Here is a 15,882-nt window from a genome sequence, read left to right on the forward strand (position 1 = left end):
AAATTTCCTGAAAGCCTCTGTTCCCAGTTTTATTTCAGGTGGTGATTCTCTTTTCTACTTTGAGTGTGCTACATAACTGCCAGAAAAGAATGAAAATTTTATAGGACTTCTTATTTGGCACTAAATCTGCCTTGTATGAGGAAAGTACAGAAACCGAATTGAATTTCAGAGTGAGCAGAGTGTTTTGAAGCAAGAAATGGCTTTGATAATTTTCCAAAAGGAATGGAATTCTGCATTCCCTCTCACTGTACAAATACACAACAAAAGATAGTCCTCTGCTTCAAAAAGCCTTCAACCTAATAATAAATTAAAAAAAAAATAAACTTGAGAGAGGGAGGAGTAGAAGAAAGAGATGAAGTAGTTTTCTCTTGATGAGAACCTCCCCTTAAGAGCCATGCAACATCACTTTTTGGGTACATGGGCAAAATAAACCTTTCATAATTCCATTCAAAGTAACATTTCCACACTGTTAGGAGGCAAGAACAGAACTTCCTCCTGAACATCTTGTGTATTTAACTGCTTAATCTTATCATGACACTTAACAGTTCTGTCAGGGGAAGAACAATGTTCTAATGTTGCATGAAAATCTTTTAGTGATAGAAGCTCACAAGTTCATTGGTTGCAAATATCTGAGTAAAGCAACTGTTTTTCCTTTGCATATTTTGTGCATCAAGCTCTTCAAAGAGTTGAAGGGTTTATCTGGATTTGTTTTTAATAATTTTATCAAATAATGCAATTATTCCCATGGCCATTTGTGTTTATCAGTAGCATTCTAGGTAAATTCTGTATGAATTACATTAATCAGTAAAATGTCAAACAGCCAATGCATAAAACATCAGAATTTAAAAAAGACTAGCATCATCAGTATGCTTTTAAATTAAAACTTCTTTTGAAATCTGCTGATAAGTAATAGGATTTGCATTCATATAGTTTCTCAAAGTAGTTGGTTTTCATAATTGGCTAGTTGTTCAAATTTAACAATTAAAACAAGCCAAACAGTTAATCTGGCAGGCAACATCAGAAGCAAGTGTTCCACTACTGTGCTGAATATGAATGAAGTTTACATACAGAACCCAAGACCTATTTTTATGGTACTTGGAATAACCAGTTGTCAAGGAATACTAAATGTGTATTCAGATGGCTCTTCCTCATCTCCTGAGATGTCACACTTGCAGCACAAAGATATCCAGGTCATTGTAAATTTTGTGAGGCACCTTTCGAACTTGCACATTGGAGATTTCATTTTGTGTTTGTGGGGTTTTACGGAGCTTTAGGGTCATGACTTAAGGCACAAGAAAACTACTGGCAAGTCACAGACTGTACAGGCATTAAACAGCCTACACCAGCAGAGTGTATTTTGTAATTAATACAGTTAATTGTAGGACTGACTTGAAAATAACTGGTTAAAAGGGTGCTGAATGATACTGGCTTAACTATATTGATTTCTTTGTTGTTGCTGCTGTCTTTGCAGTTGGTTTCTGTTAGATTGTTTTAAAGATATGCACATAAGGAAGCAATGACTTCCCTCTAGAATTCTGAATTTTATGTTCTTTTTGAAATATATTAATACCATAAAGAGAATATGAATTAGTTTCTGTAACAATTTTACTTAAAAGTGAGAAATGATGATGTACAGCTTTTTTAATTAAAACTGTCTGAAGCTACTCTGCTTCTGTCTTTTGTTCCTCCAGAAATAGAGGAAGTTTCATCTTAGCAGACTAGAGCATGTATGGAGCAACAGAATATGTGCTTTGATAGTTTTGCAAGAACTATTGCCAATTTTAATGTGGTATTGATGTAGTCACATTTCCTTTCCCTCTGCTACAACTGTATCTTTTTGTAAAACGCTGAATCTTAAACTGCCTATGTAGTTTATATTTTTCCCTTAGAATATATGAACTCTACTGTATTTATTGTTCATTTTAGAAGGACAAAGAACAAAACGGGGTGATAATACTTCATTTTGTTTAATCTTTCCCCTCTGGCTATTTAGCTGTGCTTATTGCAAGATTTGAATATGGCTCACATTGCAGTATCAAATTATACAGAACCTTGTCTCAAATTGCCCATATTTTTGAGCTAGTAAGATGTTTACGCTTAAACAGTTAAGTTACATCTGTTATAGCCCATCATCTTCTGCAATAAATACATAAAATAGTCTTAGTGCAGGTCTTTAAATGCCTTTCTTCTGCTCTATGAAATGTAGAGCTTTTAATAATATTCTTTACTTTTCTGACAGCAAGTTTTTTTAACTTAATTACTGTGCCACATTGCATTTCTATTACTATGTAGTTTCCCTAGTAACATGTCAGAAGGCCTTTATTGAAGGGTTCTTAAAGTCCAAAGAAATTGTCATTTTTCTTTCTTTATTATTTTGTTGACTTGCTCATATCCAGTTAGGAAGGACAGAATTTTCTGTGCTCAAGTCAGAGGCACTGTTCTGTTTGTTGTTTTGTTATAATGAATAGCTGTGCTGGGTCAGCAAACAGCTGTAGCCATCTTCCATCTGATCTGGCTAAAGGCTCTGGGCAGAGCAGATCCTAGTCTTGTTTTGTAACTTAACTCTGAGGAACAGGATAAGGAGGAACTGTGGGTTGACCTCACCACTTTATTTGAAAAAAAAAAAAAGAGTATTCTAGGTTGATACATGTACATCTGTGAATGTACACTAGTCTGTAAAGTCTGAGTAAACAAAGTGACTGTGTGCTACATGGAGCTGGAAGACTCAGTGGTGCATCTGTTTGCAGAAAGCTCCAGAGTTGGCTTTTACAGCTTCAAGTGTCTCCCTGGGAGAAGAGGTTAGCAGGAGTAACGTTGGCTCTCTGAGCTCAAGTAAACTAAAGCTTGTTACAGATGTTAAATGACTAGAAATAAGATTATAACAGAATCCTCCCAGGTAAAGGAATCAGAGGTTTCTTAAGTCCTGTGTGCAAGCAAATAATAAAATTATCATAAGCAAGTAATAAAATTCTCAACTCAACCTGGCACGGGGATAATTTTCTGAAAAAAACAGCACTCTGTACACAGCTTCAACTCTGACCTGTTGTTTATCTTAAAAATCCTAGGGAACAGCTAAAGTTACAAATTGTGGTTTGATTAAAATCTATTTCTTGATCACATTGTTTCTTGGAAGCATTAATTTATGTCATTTGAAATAAAGGTATGTTTATTGCTGGAATAAAGATTGAATTTTAAGCTGTAGTCATGAAAATTAGTAAGCATTAAGCATTATGTTGTTTTTTTCCTAATGACATAAGACTGAATAAATAGCTGTAGGATGTTTGTAATCAAAGATGAAGATAGACTGGGTTACTGTCCTTTCTGGGAAGTTGAAAGTTAGTTTGGGGCTGATATTGTCTGGTGCTGGATAAAACTGAGGAAACCTGCCAGCAACTGTTAGTGTCCTCTGCAGATGAAAGATAGTGGCAAAGCAGCTTAGCACTGCAGGGATAAATCTCAATTTGTCACACCTCCCCCTTTTCGAGTTTAGGAGTTGGTTGCAGTACAGAATTGTGTATTTTAATGGTGCTTTCCCAAGTAGTATGTACAGTTATTATAACAGAATATAGGAAAAAAATACCAGTCCTTTGCACTTACACTCTACCACCTAATGCCTTAGTTACAAATGTTTTCCAAGTATTGTCAGCTGATTTTCCCTATTACTTTTATGAAAGTCATCTTGCAGCAAGAGAAGGGAAAATAAGAATGTGGTGTTTATATAAAACAGCAAAGAATATTTTGGAAATTTTTCTTGCCAGTGTTTAGCAGTTTTTTTCTTATTTTTTATTCTGTTTTTTAAATGTATTTGCTTAAATAAAAATTATGCTGAAGTCTGATATAATCTCCTCTGTTAAGTTTCCTCTACAGGACTGTTTCTGTTATTTTGCCCATATTTGCCAGTTCAGTGCAGGTACTTTTCAAATATGCATATAAATATTCTTTCTGATTTCAGTGGCGTGATGCATGAATCAGGATGGGAGCTCTGCTTAGCTAGTGTACAAAATACCACATAATTAACAAGAATGCTTAAAGGGAAACATGAGGTTTAAACATTAAAATTATATTCCATACCCCTCCCAGAAATAACTTGTGGAATCCTCAGAAACCAACTGTGGAGGAAGCAGAAGAACCACAATGAGTACGAAGTACAAGGATAATATTAAAAGAGTGAAGTTGTCATGGAAACAGCTCCAAAACGAGCAGAGCCACAAAGGCAGCACCAGACCACAGGATCATAAAGATGCTTCAGCAGTCGGGGTTGAACCCTGGCATCCACTTTGTAAGGAACAGCATTTGCTTGTAGGAAATAGAGGCACTTTTATCTGCACTTCTATTTCATTTTTTTTTCCCCTGGCATTAAACAGGGAAACTGAATTTAATTAACTTCTTTTTAAGTAGAAGAAACTGTATAGTAGGTAACTATGATACATTGCGCAGGCAGGGAACATTTTTGGCTGATCAGCTGTATCTTCTTTGGGAGATACTATCCTTTTGAGTAAGTCTTCTGTAACAGTAATTTCGACAAGTTTTAGCACGTATAACTGGAGTTAGTTGGTTTTTAATTCCTGGAACGAACCATATCTATAATTAAACAAAAAATTGAAAGTCTGTCTTTTTTTTTTTTTCATTTTATTACATTTTCAAACATTTTGCAGTGAAGACTGGTGCAACATAACATAGCTTCTTTGAAATGTCTGGCTCATTTTAATTGCCAGAAATCTGTGAAGATTGCCATCTTCTTCATTGGCTGAACTTGTGATTTATTGTTAAAATTTAATGTCATTTAATATTGCAAAAGATTCTATTTGCTCTTGAATTCAAACTGGTATTTTTGATTACATTTCTCAATGTTTGATGTTAGAATGAATGCTTTGTTTTATCTGAGTAGTCAAGGTAGATTTTTTTTATAAAATTCACTAATGAAGAACACCTTTCCATGGTTTTGAAAATAAGTTTGAACACTTGATGCTGGTCCATCTTGCAGCGTTTTTTAGTTTTAAAATGCACAGGACAATGTTAAATATAGTATAGTAAACTAATACAAAACAAAGTCCAGTGTAGTTGTTTCAGTAGACCACGCTACTTCTTACATTTTTATTTGATAAAGCCGTTAAAATCTAAAATTGCAGCAATTTTTTTTCTTGATTCATATGTTTAAGACTGAGATCACTGCTTTGTGACAGCCCAGAGAAACAGCTCTTGCCTTTGCATTGTACAGGGACAGTTTTTCGGTGCTGATTACTCAGGCACCATCAGAAAGCTTATATGGAACTAGATCTGACAATCCCAAGTTTATACAAAAGTGGAGCTTTTTATGTGGGAAAACATCTTTTGTTGAATAGGGATGGGCGTATTTTTCACTTTTTGACAACTTTGATGGTCTATGATTATGACTACGGTTTTGTTAAGAAGAATGAGTCAGAAAGGAAAAGCTTCTTAATTGATTTGTTTTGCTGCTTGCAGAACATGGGGTTATATAACATCTCACAAGAGATCGGGCATCAGGAGGAAGAGTGATGAACAATTTTCTGTCTCATATCTCAGTTTTGTTTCTGGTTGGCTGAACAATAGGCAAAGGATGTACTAAGCTTTTTTTCAGTTGTAAAATAGTGTTTAATTTTTTAAAGCTGCATTGCAGGAGAGGAGCTGCACAGTTGGGAAGGAAACATTTACTGACAGTAAGAAACTGAAACAGCCCCTCCCAACCAAGGCTGAAACTTCATATTGGTCATCTGAAGATGAAAGGTTACTAGTTGTCTCTGAGCTGTAATCCTATTACTCCGGAGCGGTGGCTCTGCTCTCCCTGCTGTCCAAGGCTGGGAATATGCAACTTCTTGGCCAAGTGCCCAGATAGTAAACCTGTCTTTTAATATTGTGCTCTCAGTCTCCTCACAAAGCTTCTGCCCCTCGATCTTCTATGTAGTTATATGATACTGTACAAAAATCCAGGATTATTAGGGAGGAGTTACTAATTCCACATACTTGCAGGTCCTGGTTTTCTGTAGAATGGTTATTCGTCTTTCTTGTGCTGAGACATTTTCATATTTTTACATTTTTGTGGATTAGATGTGCATTGCCATTTTAGTGTGAGGGATTTAGGTTCCGAGAGAAATTAATTTGCGAGTTCTAATTTTAGAGATCATTTATTCTATACAAACCTGTAATCCATCCCGATCAAAGTGTGTTTTTCTGTGCATTGTCTGCTAATGAGACTGTACCATCCATTGCAGGAACCATGCTGTAACATTCACTCTGTAAGTTAAAATGTTTGCTGCAGTAACCTTAAATAATAATCCAAATAGAAGTTTCGGTGAAAGGATTGCAGTATTTATGTATAGTTGCATATAGTAGTTAATAATATCCATGTCATATTGTATTAGTCACATCTTGAGGGAATGAGTTATTCCAATTCAGTTTTCATCCATTATGTATGTATCTTTTGGAAAGATCAAATTTTGTTAATGAATCTTTCCCCTCCTTTCTTCCTTGTCTCCACATAACCATTGAAAATGCCAGTTTGGATTTCTTAGCATGGGACTGAAGCTTAAATCGTCTATCACAGAAGCAGAATCAAATGTATTTTAAGCAGAGCATTTGCAATAACTTGAGTTGGTAGTTGAGAGCTTAAATACAGTAGGAAACTGCGGCTACTTAGAGCATCTTCCCTTTCAAAATATGTCCTGTGACATGAATGGCAGGTTGACTTTAAATGTTGGCGTAGCCAAATGCAAAATGAGAATATGCAAATCAAGGCTGCATCTACACAATCATTTTCGCTCCTGCTCTGACCTTTGGAGAATGTTTTGTGGCAGAAGAAAGACTTGAGCCTAAGTATAGAAAAAACAAACATGCCCACACAAAGCTGTAAATGCTTTTTGTTCCTCTTAATCCAAAGAGGTTTTTTTTCCCCATAGTACACTGAGTCATAAATCTTATGCATGATCAGTAAAATCCTTTCCTACACAGTTCAAAAGAACATATTTCTTACGTGCTTCTTGCAGCAAGTCACATAGATGGGTATTTATTATTGAGTGCATTGTGGGGTGGAGATGAATATTGTCTTATTCAAGAAGAACTTTAAAGTGGATAATTTCTTTTCAGATGTAATATTTTATCAGTCCTCAGAAATACCCAGTGGAAATGTGCTGCTTCTAAAGCTTTTTCTTTTTAAAAACAGGGAAAAAAGTCTGAATATAGACCTACAGAATTTTACTATCTTAAGTCAGAACAAAGGCAACCATTTGTTTTGTTTATAATTGTTGAGATGCTCATAAAGATAATCATATTGTCTCTTATAACTTCTGTTTCATAATGAGGTGTTTTAATAGAGCTACCACAAGGAGGAAATCATAGAAACTTATTCAAAGCAGATTTTTAGTTACTTCAAGTGAAAGGATCTGGGAAAAATCAAAATACAAAGTGTTCAGTCAATAGAAAAAAGCAATAGGTGCTGTAAATGCAGCAAACTCCCGAGGGTGTAATCATGGAGGTGAACTTACCAACACCTGTCTCACTCAGAGGTGAAACGGAATCAGAAAGCAGTAACATCTGTTATTGATACCTGAGGTAGATAGTTCTATTTAAGCAAAATATTGTTAACGTTCTATAGTTTGCAAGCAGATTTGTGTAAAAATGATTTTCAGATTTTTTTTTTTATTTTAAGTACCCTTCTTTAAGGTACAGTGAAGAATGTCCATGCATGTTTCAAAAAAGTACATTACAGTTAAAATTTGAATTCTTTAGAAAGGTGCTTTAAAGCCCATTTTTCTGCACAGGTAAAGCCAGCAAGTCTGTTTCTGTTTTGATCAGACATCTGTTTCACTTTTTGTGTTTAATTTAGAGTGCAGCTCTAGAATAGGAAGGTTGGTCTTTGATTCTTGCTATAAAGCATGAAACCAAAACAAATGATGTTTGCGTTACTAAGCAGACCTTTTCCTTTTTATTATTAGAACGCGTGTTGGAAAATTTCTCAGTAGTTTGTTTTCAAGTAATGTTACACAGATTCCTTATCTTTGTTGTTAAACGTGGGAGGGCAAATATTGAGGTTGGGAAGATTGGTTGTTTTTTGTTTTGGAAAGAATACTGAGATAAGAAGAAATGTTACAGAAAACCTTTACCTTCAACATGAGATGGATGGGCTGGGACTGTGCTTAAAAGTGTGTTTTGCTGTTACTGCTATTTTACTGAATATTATTATAAATGTTTATCTTTAAATACTTTATTATCTTTTGCCACATTGAAAGAATTATTTATAGCTGTGAAAGTAATAATATTTAGACTTTGGAAATCATTCTTAATGATTCTCACTTGCTGTCTGATAGCAACTTTTTTCTGGTACTGGTATGAAGAGATTGGGTAAAAAAACTCAGGTTTTGGGATTCTTGCTGTGTTCTGTCCTGGGATGATCTCAAGAGGGTTTGGGCCCTGTGCATCAGCTGTACCAGCAGAGACAGGATGAACCATCTTGTGATGCTTCACATCAGGAGTCGGAATTGCCCCTGCAGGTCCTTGTCTTCTGCTGCTTTGGAGAGAGCCTGTGTCCCTCCTTGCCATTTAATTTCATTTGAATGTCAAAAACTCAGTGGAGTAAACATAGGCCTTTGCTTCATGGTCCTTACGTATAATGGGTGAAGTAGACTTCAGTCCTACACTTGTTCGATTCAGAGGCAAAAGATAAGATAACCACTGGAAATGCCCTGACAAAGTAGTGTTTTTATGATGGCTTGAGAAAAATATACCTTCTTATTTAAAGTTTACTGCAACTTGGAATTTAGTATTTTTTCAAGCATAACTTGCAAGAGAATTATTAGAGACTGTGCATAATTTTGTGTTTCCGTATATGTATGCACATGTATATAGGCTGTGTGTTTGGTATTTGCTTTACCTCCCTCATATTAAAAAAAATCTAGCCTTGCCTAGTTTTGCTGCATTAGTTTTCAGCAATATTCTGTGAATAAGTGCTATTTGCAGTTACTGGTTTCTGAAGTGTTTTACTATTTCAATAAGTCACCCTAACTGATTGTCATTTCTTATGTTTTAAAAAAAAGCCAAGGAATATTTAAATGCCTAGCAGAATGTTTGGGGGTTTCTTTCCCTTGGTTTGGTTTTCCCTTTCCTTGTTTTATTGGTTCTATAGTTGACCCTATCACTGCAGCAATTCCAGCTTGCTCGTCTTAGGGTGAGAAGTAATAAAGTAGAGGTTGGCAGCATTTCCAGCATGCCACTTTCCATGAGTCCCCATCTGTGGGAGTCCTCCCAGACTTCTGAAGCAAAGAGAGCAAAAAGCCCAGACAAACTAATGATGGCTTGGCAGGTCTTTAACCTGGGAGCTTGCATACAGCCCCTGGCTGAAGAGGGGCAACCTGCTTGGTTCCTGGTTGAGGATCAGGTTCTCTGTGTGGCTTTGGGAAGAGCGGTGCTGCCACAAGGTGGGGACTGTCAGAAGGGCAGAGGGGGACTGTCAGAAGGTGGAGGCTACTTCATACTCCTTGCCAAGTGTCAACAGATGGTGTTTTGGGGAGCAACCCGAAACTTCATCTTAGTACCAAGCTGTAGTGACCCCATTGACTGTATGATGGTTTAAAGAGTGTGATGAGAATTAAGTATTTTTACATTCTTGTCTTTCATTGTTTCTCAACCCTAGGAAAAGTTATTAAGCCCTTTTTCTGCTAGATTTTATCTGCTCTTTAATATGCAGATGTTCTCTTTTTGTAGAGAAGGAAGCTAGAGGCAGGAAAACAGCACAGAACAGGAGAGGGTTGGTTTGTTTGTGGGGCTTTTTGCTGGTGCCAGTTATCTGGTGAAATTCATGTATATATGTTTACTGTGCCTTTTCTTTTACAGGCTCAGAACAAAGAAACAAAAGTTCTGGCTGCTGCAAAGGTGATAGATACTAAATCAGAAGAAGAACTTGAAGATTACATGGTGGAGATTGATATTTTAGCATCCTGTGATCATCCTAATATTGTCAAGCTCCTAGATGCTTTCTACTATGAAAACAATCTGTGGGTAGGTATTTTTCCTTCTCTAAGTGTTTTTACTTATTTCAAAAGGTTATTGAAATTACAGTTTTTTCTTTATTAATAGATCATTTGTCAATCACATTTTGTCTGGCTTGTCAATGTTGGGATAACTACTCGGTTTCAAAACTAATTTTTAAGTTGTGAGTATGATTTAGGAAATAGTCACTATAAAATTGTGCTACACTGAGTCATTTGGTCAGGGGTTTGAATCTAAAATGTGGAAATTAGCAGTTCATTTTGGTGTATTGAGAGAGTTCTTAATTGGTACTTATTTGTAGCAGCAGGACTCAAATTTTAATTACATTAGTACAATTTAGAGTGAGATTCAGAATCCACACCTGAAGAATAAATAATGTGCTGAAAAGGTCAGCCTGTGAAGTATGTATTTTAGATATGAGTGACTCTGTTGGCACTTCCAGGAAGGACAGTTTACCAGTACTTGAACCATAATTAATTTACTGAAACCTTGAGGTATTAGACCCTTGATGTGACTACACGTCACTCCTCTGCTGTATCCCGTGTGTTCACTGGAATAGCTTTAGCTGTTTTTTCTTCTAGGTGATCCAATGCAATATTTATAAGTGCTTTTGGAATTGTACAAAGAATACATGTGTGGGGTTTTTTTAAAGTTTATACTTAAAAAAGATACCTAAAACAAATAAAAGAAAATTTTCTTTGGAGTCTTACGAATAAGCTTTATCTTTTAGCCATGAAAACAATGGATGTGTAATACTGTATTTCCTCATTTACATTTATTTTGCTAAGCTTAAAACTTTGTTATCTTAATGCAGACTAAAAGGATTTTATATAAAACAGTGGAATAGTGAAAAAAAATCCCATAAAAAATTCAGTATGAAAGCGAGGATGCATAGAGGCAGAGTATGAAACAGTGGATAGGCTTTGCTGGCAGAATGAAGATAGAGGAGAAAATAGTTTGAAAATAAAGTTGTAGCTACATAGTTACAGTGTAATGCAAGGGTATGAAAGCAACAAAGAGAAAGCTTAATGATGTGGTAAGTAAACAGAATTTAGTGGAGGGGAAAACAGAGAAGAATGATAGTTGGATGTAAAATAATACACTGTTGCTTTATGGGTTTGGAAACATGACTTCTTTATCAAAGAGACCTTTGTCAGCTCAAACAGCAAGTTTAGAGAAATAAATTCCTTATTTACAATTTCCCACACTTGACTTAATTGGCATGTAGAAGCATGTAAGTGGAATAATGTTTAAAGGCCTTAAAAAGAGTTGCGTTATAAAATAAATTTGTTGGTGTCATTATTGTGGGGATTAATTGCCATAGTAATTTGAAGTAATATGTGACATAAGTGGTGTATCTATAAGTGTTATGCTGTAAAGTATTGTTTGAGATTTCCTCTCTTATGGGCAACAATACTCTGATTTTAAAATTACTCTAAAGAAAAAGAATAAGATATTATTTCCCAGAATATTGACTGTCTGAGAAGAAATACTCGTTATCTGTCAGGCTGAAAATTACAATTTAATGTTTAAAGTTCAAATCAAAGAAAAAACACATGGAAGAGTGGGGTATCAATCTTGAATGACCTTTCCTCTTTCTTGCTCTCCTCGTTCCCTTTGTCTACCCTCTCTTTGCTTTGTGTATGTACTTTCTGTCCTTTGTGTCAGCATAGTTTGTATTCCAAAAGAGTTGCAGTTTATTTTTGTTTCAAATGCAACTCAGAACTGGAGATGGACTTGTTCTAGTATATTCTGGGATAGAAGCCTTGATGTATTGTAGGCATGAATGAAAATGAAGAAAAATGAATGTAAACATCTGAATTTAGTAATTTTCTTGAGCTTTTGAGAGTATTTTTCTGTATTTTTATCTTGTCTGAAACAATATAGGAGATAGCATCTGCTAATGGAAAATCATTTAGCTCTTGGACATTTCAGTCAGGGAGATTATAGTATAGAAGTAGAGCTTAATAATCAAGAAATGACTTTGCAAGGATTATGTAAATCACATTACAAGGAGTAGGTTTAAGCTGACTGTTTCATTATGTTTTGTTATGCTATTTTATATTTGGATTAAAACTTTTGTCTGAGGATCTCCAAGTATTTTTCAAATAATTTGCTTCAGCATCACAGCCCTACTTTTAGCTGGGTAACAATACCAATATTTTGCAGGTTAGTAAAGTAATTTGTAGAGGCAAAATAGTCTGAAACTCTGATCTCTCAGTAATGCTCCCTTAATTGATGATTCAGTTCAGTGGAACTGTTTAATTTCTAATTCCTGTATTTTATTTGTTTAAATACAGATCCTGATCGAATTTTGTGCAGGAGGAGCTGTAGATGCAGTCATGTTGGGTAAATAAATTGTTTCAAATAATAAACTTAACACCTTAAAATGATAATATATATTGTAAGACTTATTTTGTTTGAGTATTGTTTTGATATGCAAATATTTCTGTAATTGGTGTGCTGTATGTGTTGAACGTTGGGGTATTTACACCTATATCTATGGACATTGTAACTTCTTAAGTTAGATTTATTTTCTCTCATTTTTTAAGTGTTTGTTTACTTTCTAACGACATTTTTGTTTCAATCCTTTGAGTAAATGTGAAGAGTTGTTTTCAAATGCTTATGAAGATCTCTGTTGTTGTAACATAGTCTGTATGAGCCCTTTTCAGGACCTCATTTTTCCTCTTCCACTGCCACCTTCCAGGTTAGGTTGAGATAATTCTTTATATTGCATCTACCTTCAAGTTAGATTTTTTTCTGTGCTTATTCCTCAAATTAGGTGAATACTAATACCATTTAAGTAAAGGATCTGGTCTTTAGCATCTCTGTGTACCACATAGAAGAATCAATCTGTAAACTATATAGCTTTTTCACAGTTCAGAGAGGTGGGTATGCATAATTGATAATGGAGAGGCGTTTGGGTTCAAGGCATGAAATTTTTTCTGAAAGGAGAGAGTATTATAAGATAGAATTTTTTTCTGACATGTGATGTTTAGAATCTGTCAGATAAATTAATTTTCACATATATTACTATGCTGATTGCTATGAACATGTAACGTAAAATGCAGAAATGTTGTGATTATTTCTGTCTCTGTCTTGTAGAGCTTGAAAGGCCATTAACAGAGCCACAGATCAAAGTGGTCTGCAGGCAGACACTGGAAGCACTGAACTACTTACATGAAAATAAGATCATCCACAGAGATCTAAAGGCTGGCAATATTCTTTTCACATTAGATGGAGACATTAAACTAGGTAAGAATGTTGCATATAAAAGACTTTCCCAGAACTTGGCATGGTCTTTTAATTGTGTTTTCCTCGGGCTGCAGTTTGTCAGAGTTCATTATTTACCTACTGAAATACCAATCTAGCAATGAGGGGTTTTTCAAAAGCAAGTGGTTTGCTACTATCAAGAAAAGAAAAAGCTTGAGCAGATATCCTGATGATACTTGGCACATCTTTCACACTCCGAAATCAGCGGGGGGTAGGAGTCATGTCAGTATCTGCACCAAGTTACCTACAGTCAGAGGCAACTCCTACTGTTTCTTAGTATAACATTCTTACTTACAGTTGCCTTTACTATGGTAACATCAGAACTTCCCTTGGAAATCGTTAGTTTGGAAAATGAGCATTCTTTACTATCACCAAAAACCAGTACCTAGTGCTGTTGTCTCTTCCTTTGTTGGAGAGGAGTAATTATCTTAATTAGTCATCTTAGTGTTTCTGTGTCTTGGTCAATTGTTTCTTACACTGAAATTAGGACAGAACAGTCTGGAGGAAAATTAATACGAATTTACTATTGTTGATTCTTGTTTCTTTAATCTGAATTTAAGCAGTCATCCACATTTTCACTCTGATTTGATAGGGAATCCGTGAGGATTCCTCCTATAGAACTGACAAAGGACTACTGGTGGTGAATAGCCTCCCTTCATTCAGCCAGGAAAGGAGAGGAATTATCTGGATCCACTTTGTTTCAGGGGCAAATGTGTATAAGCTGTCAGCCTTTACAGTGGCTCTACCCATGGCATAGTTCCATGACATTGCAGTTCACACTCAGGTTTCAGAACCTTCTCTCTGCATGGTGTGTGTGATTAGTTGTATTTCTTTGGAAGCACGTTACACAGAGGGTAAAGGTAAGGGGAATCAGAATATCAGCCCAGTGAACTGGGGCTCTGAACTCCCAGCCTTGCTACAGACCATCCTTGTAAATGTAAACAAGGAATGTCCAACTTCAGAAATATGTCTGAATATGTCGTATTGATGGCAGAGTCTCAGCAAGGTTCAGTGCATCCTCTCTGTTAAGAAGTTGAGAATGTTTAAGTACTTGCTTTGCTATATTGATCGGTTTAGTGTGTCTGTGCTTTTTGCATGAATCCCCTTGCTCAAGACTGTTGCTTGTACTTATATTCCTTGCATCTGGCTTTCTTTTAATCTGCAAAGTACATGTAACTATTGTTTTAGCTTTTCTACAAATCTTGAAGATTAGTGATGGACTGGGGGTCATAGGCCTTATTTTTAAATGTAATAGAACTGCTCTCTGAGATTCTTAGTACTGCTGTAAAAGAAACCACAGATCATAGCAGGAGTCTCATGGTCAGAGAAAGTCATTTGTTTCTGTTCATTTCCTCACATGACCTGGCTTCTCCTCACACAGACTTGGAACTATTTTAAGATTTTGTCAAGCCTAGCTGATACACAGCACCTTGCAGGCTGTCAAGATACTATTTAACAGTTCAGACCACAGGGAGATTTCTACCACACTTACATTTAGTGATACATTCAGGTTTGCTTTAGTTTTGAGAAGTGTACAGCATCATTTGAAGGAGCATTTTTACTACTTTTAAACTATTTGTATTTTGATTCTGCTTTACACAGAAATGGGTAATTCCTTGTTTTACAGATACATAAATGACAAATTTCCTTTGTTGCATTTTATTTGTATAAGGATTTGAGTTTTATCGTTTCAGTATCTCTAGTCCCTCAAGATTTCAGATTTTGCATTTGAACCATTGCAAAAGTCCTTATTTTTTTTTCGCAGAGCAGAATTAGACTTCTCAAGTGTTGAGCCCATCAAGTAATTTTGTACAGATTAAAGATGGACACATATGGCTATTTTTGTCCTTTTGCTCTAATCTCTAGATCTTCATTAACAAAATTACATCTATAATAAGCATACGACAGTTATTCAAATATCCTTTCTTTTAAGTGAGAAATGTAGTGCTTTGTAGACAAGTAATTGCAATGATAAAGTTGAGTTTTGGTTGGATATTACATCAAAGGTGGATATGTAAGCTTTCTGATATTTGATGTAAAGTGAAAATCATGTGAAAATAAACCTGCAAGATAAAGGAAAAATGTTCCTTCATGAGAATTTGAGTCCTGAAATTAAAAATTGAATGAGTTGTTGAATTAATGAGAGAATTAATGTCATGAATACCGACTTCATAGGCTAAAGAAACTAGTTTCTAATTAAAATAATTGAATCAGCTATTCCTATAGTAAATACATATATTGCTCTTGTCCCACACAGCCCAACAGTAGCATTACTTTCTGTTTTAGAAATGGAGTATAAGTTTTAATCAAGGTCCTGTACTAGAAATGCTCTAAAACCTTGGCACTTAGCTATTAAAGCACAATATTTTTGTTTCACTTCAAAGTTTTAATACTGCACAATGTTTACTTTGGAACATATAACATTTAAAAGACAATTGTAAAATAAAAAATATAATATGTTTTCCACCGCCCCATTAATAGTATTTTGCTGTTTGCTTTAAGCGGATTTTGGAGTATCAGCTAAAAACACAAGAACAATACAAAGAAGAGACTCTTTTATTGGTACACCATATTGGTGAGTGCACTGTTTTGCTGACTTTTTAGTAAAAA

General features: G+C 35.3%; 1 protein-coding gene across 4 annotated transcripts in view; it reads left to right on the forward strand.

The window, feature by feature from the left end:
• Positions 1 to 15,882, forward strand: part of SLK (STE20 like kinase) — a 50,480-nt gene that overhangs the window by 10,876 nt on the left and 23,722 nt on the right. For all 4 annotated transcript variants that reach the window (XM_064663234.1, XM_064663233.1, XM_064663235.1 and 1 more), the window contains exons 2-5: positions 9,844 to 10,008; positions 12,300 to 12,348; positions 13,105 to 13,254; positions 15,775 to 15,847. In XM_064663234.1, coding sequence (XP_064519304.1) covers positions 9,844 to 10,008; positions 12,300 to 12,348; positions 13,105 to 13,254; positions 15,775 to 15,847 — 437 coding nt within the window. The remainder of the gene's footprint in view (positions 1 to 9,843; positions 10,009 to 12,299; positions 12,349 to 13,104; positions 13,255 to 15,774; positions 15,848 to 15,882) is intronic.

Source organism: Pseudopipra pipra, chromosome 8, assembly GCF_036250125.1.
Source record: "Pseudopipra pipra isolate bDixPip1 chromosome 8, bDixPip1.hap1, whole genome shotgun sequence".
Classification (NCBI taxonomy): domain Eukaryota; kingdom Metazoa; phylum Chordata; class Aves; order Passeriformes; family Pipridae; genus Pseudopipra; species Pseudopipra pipra.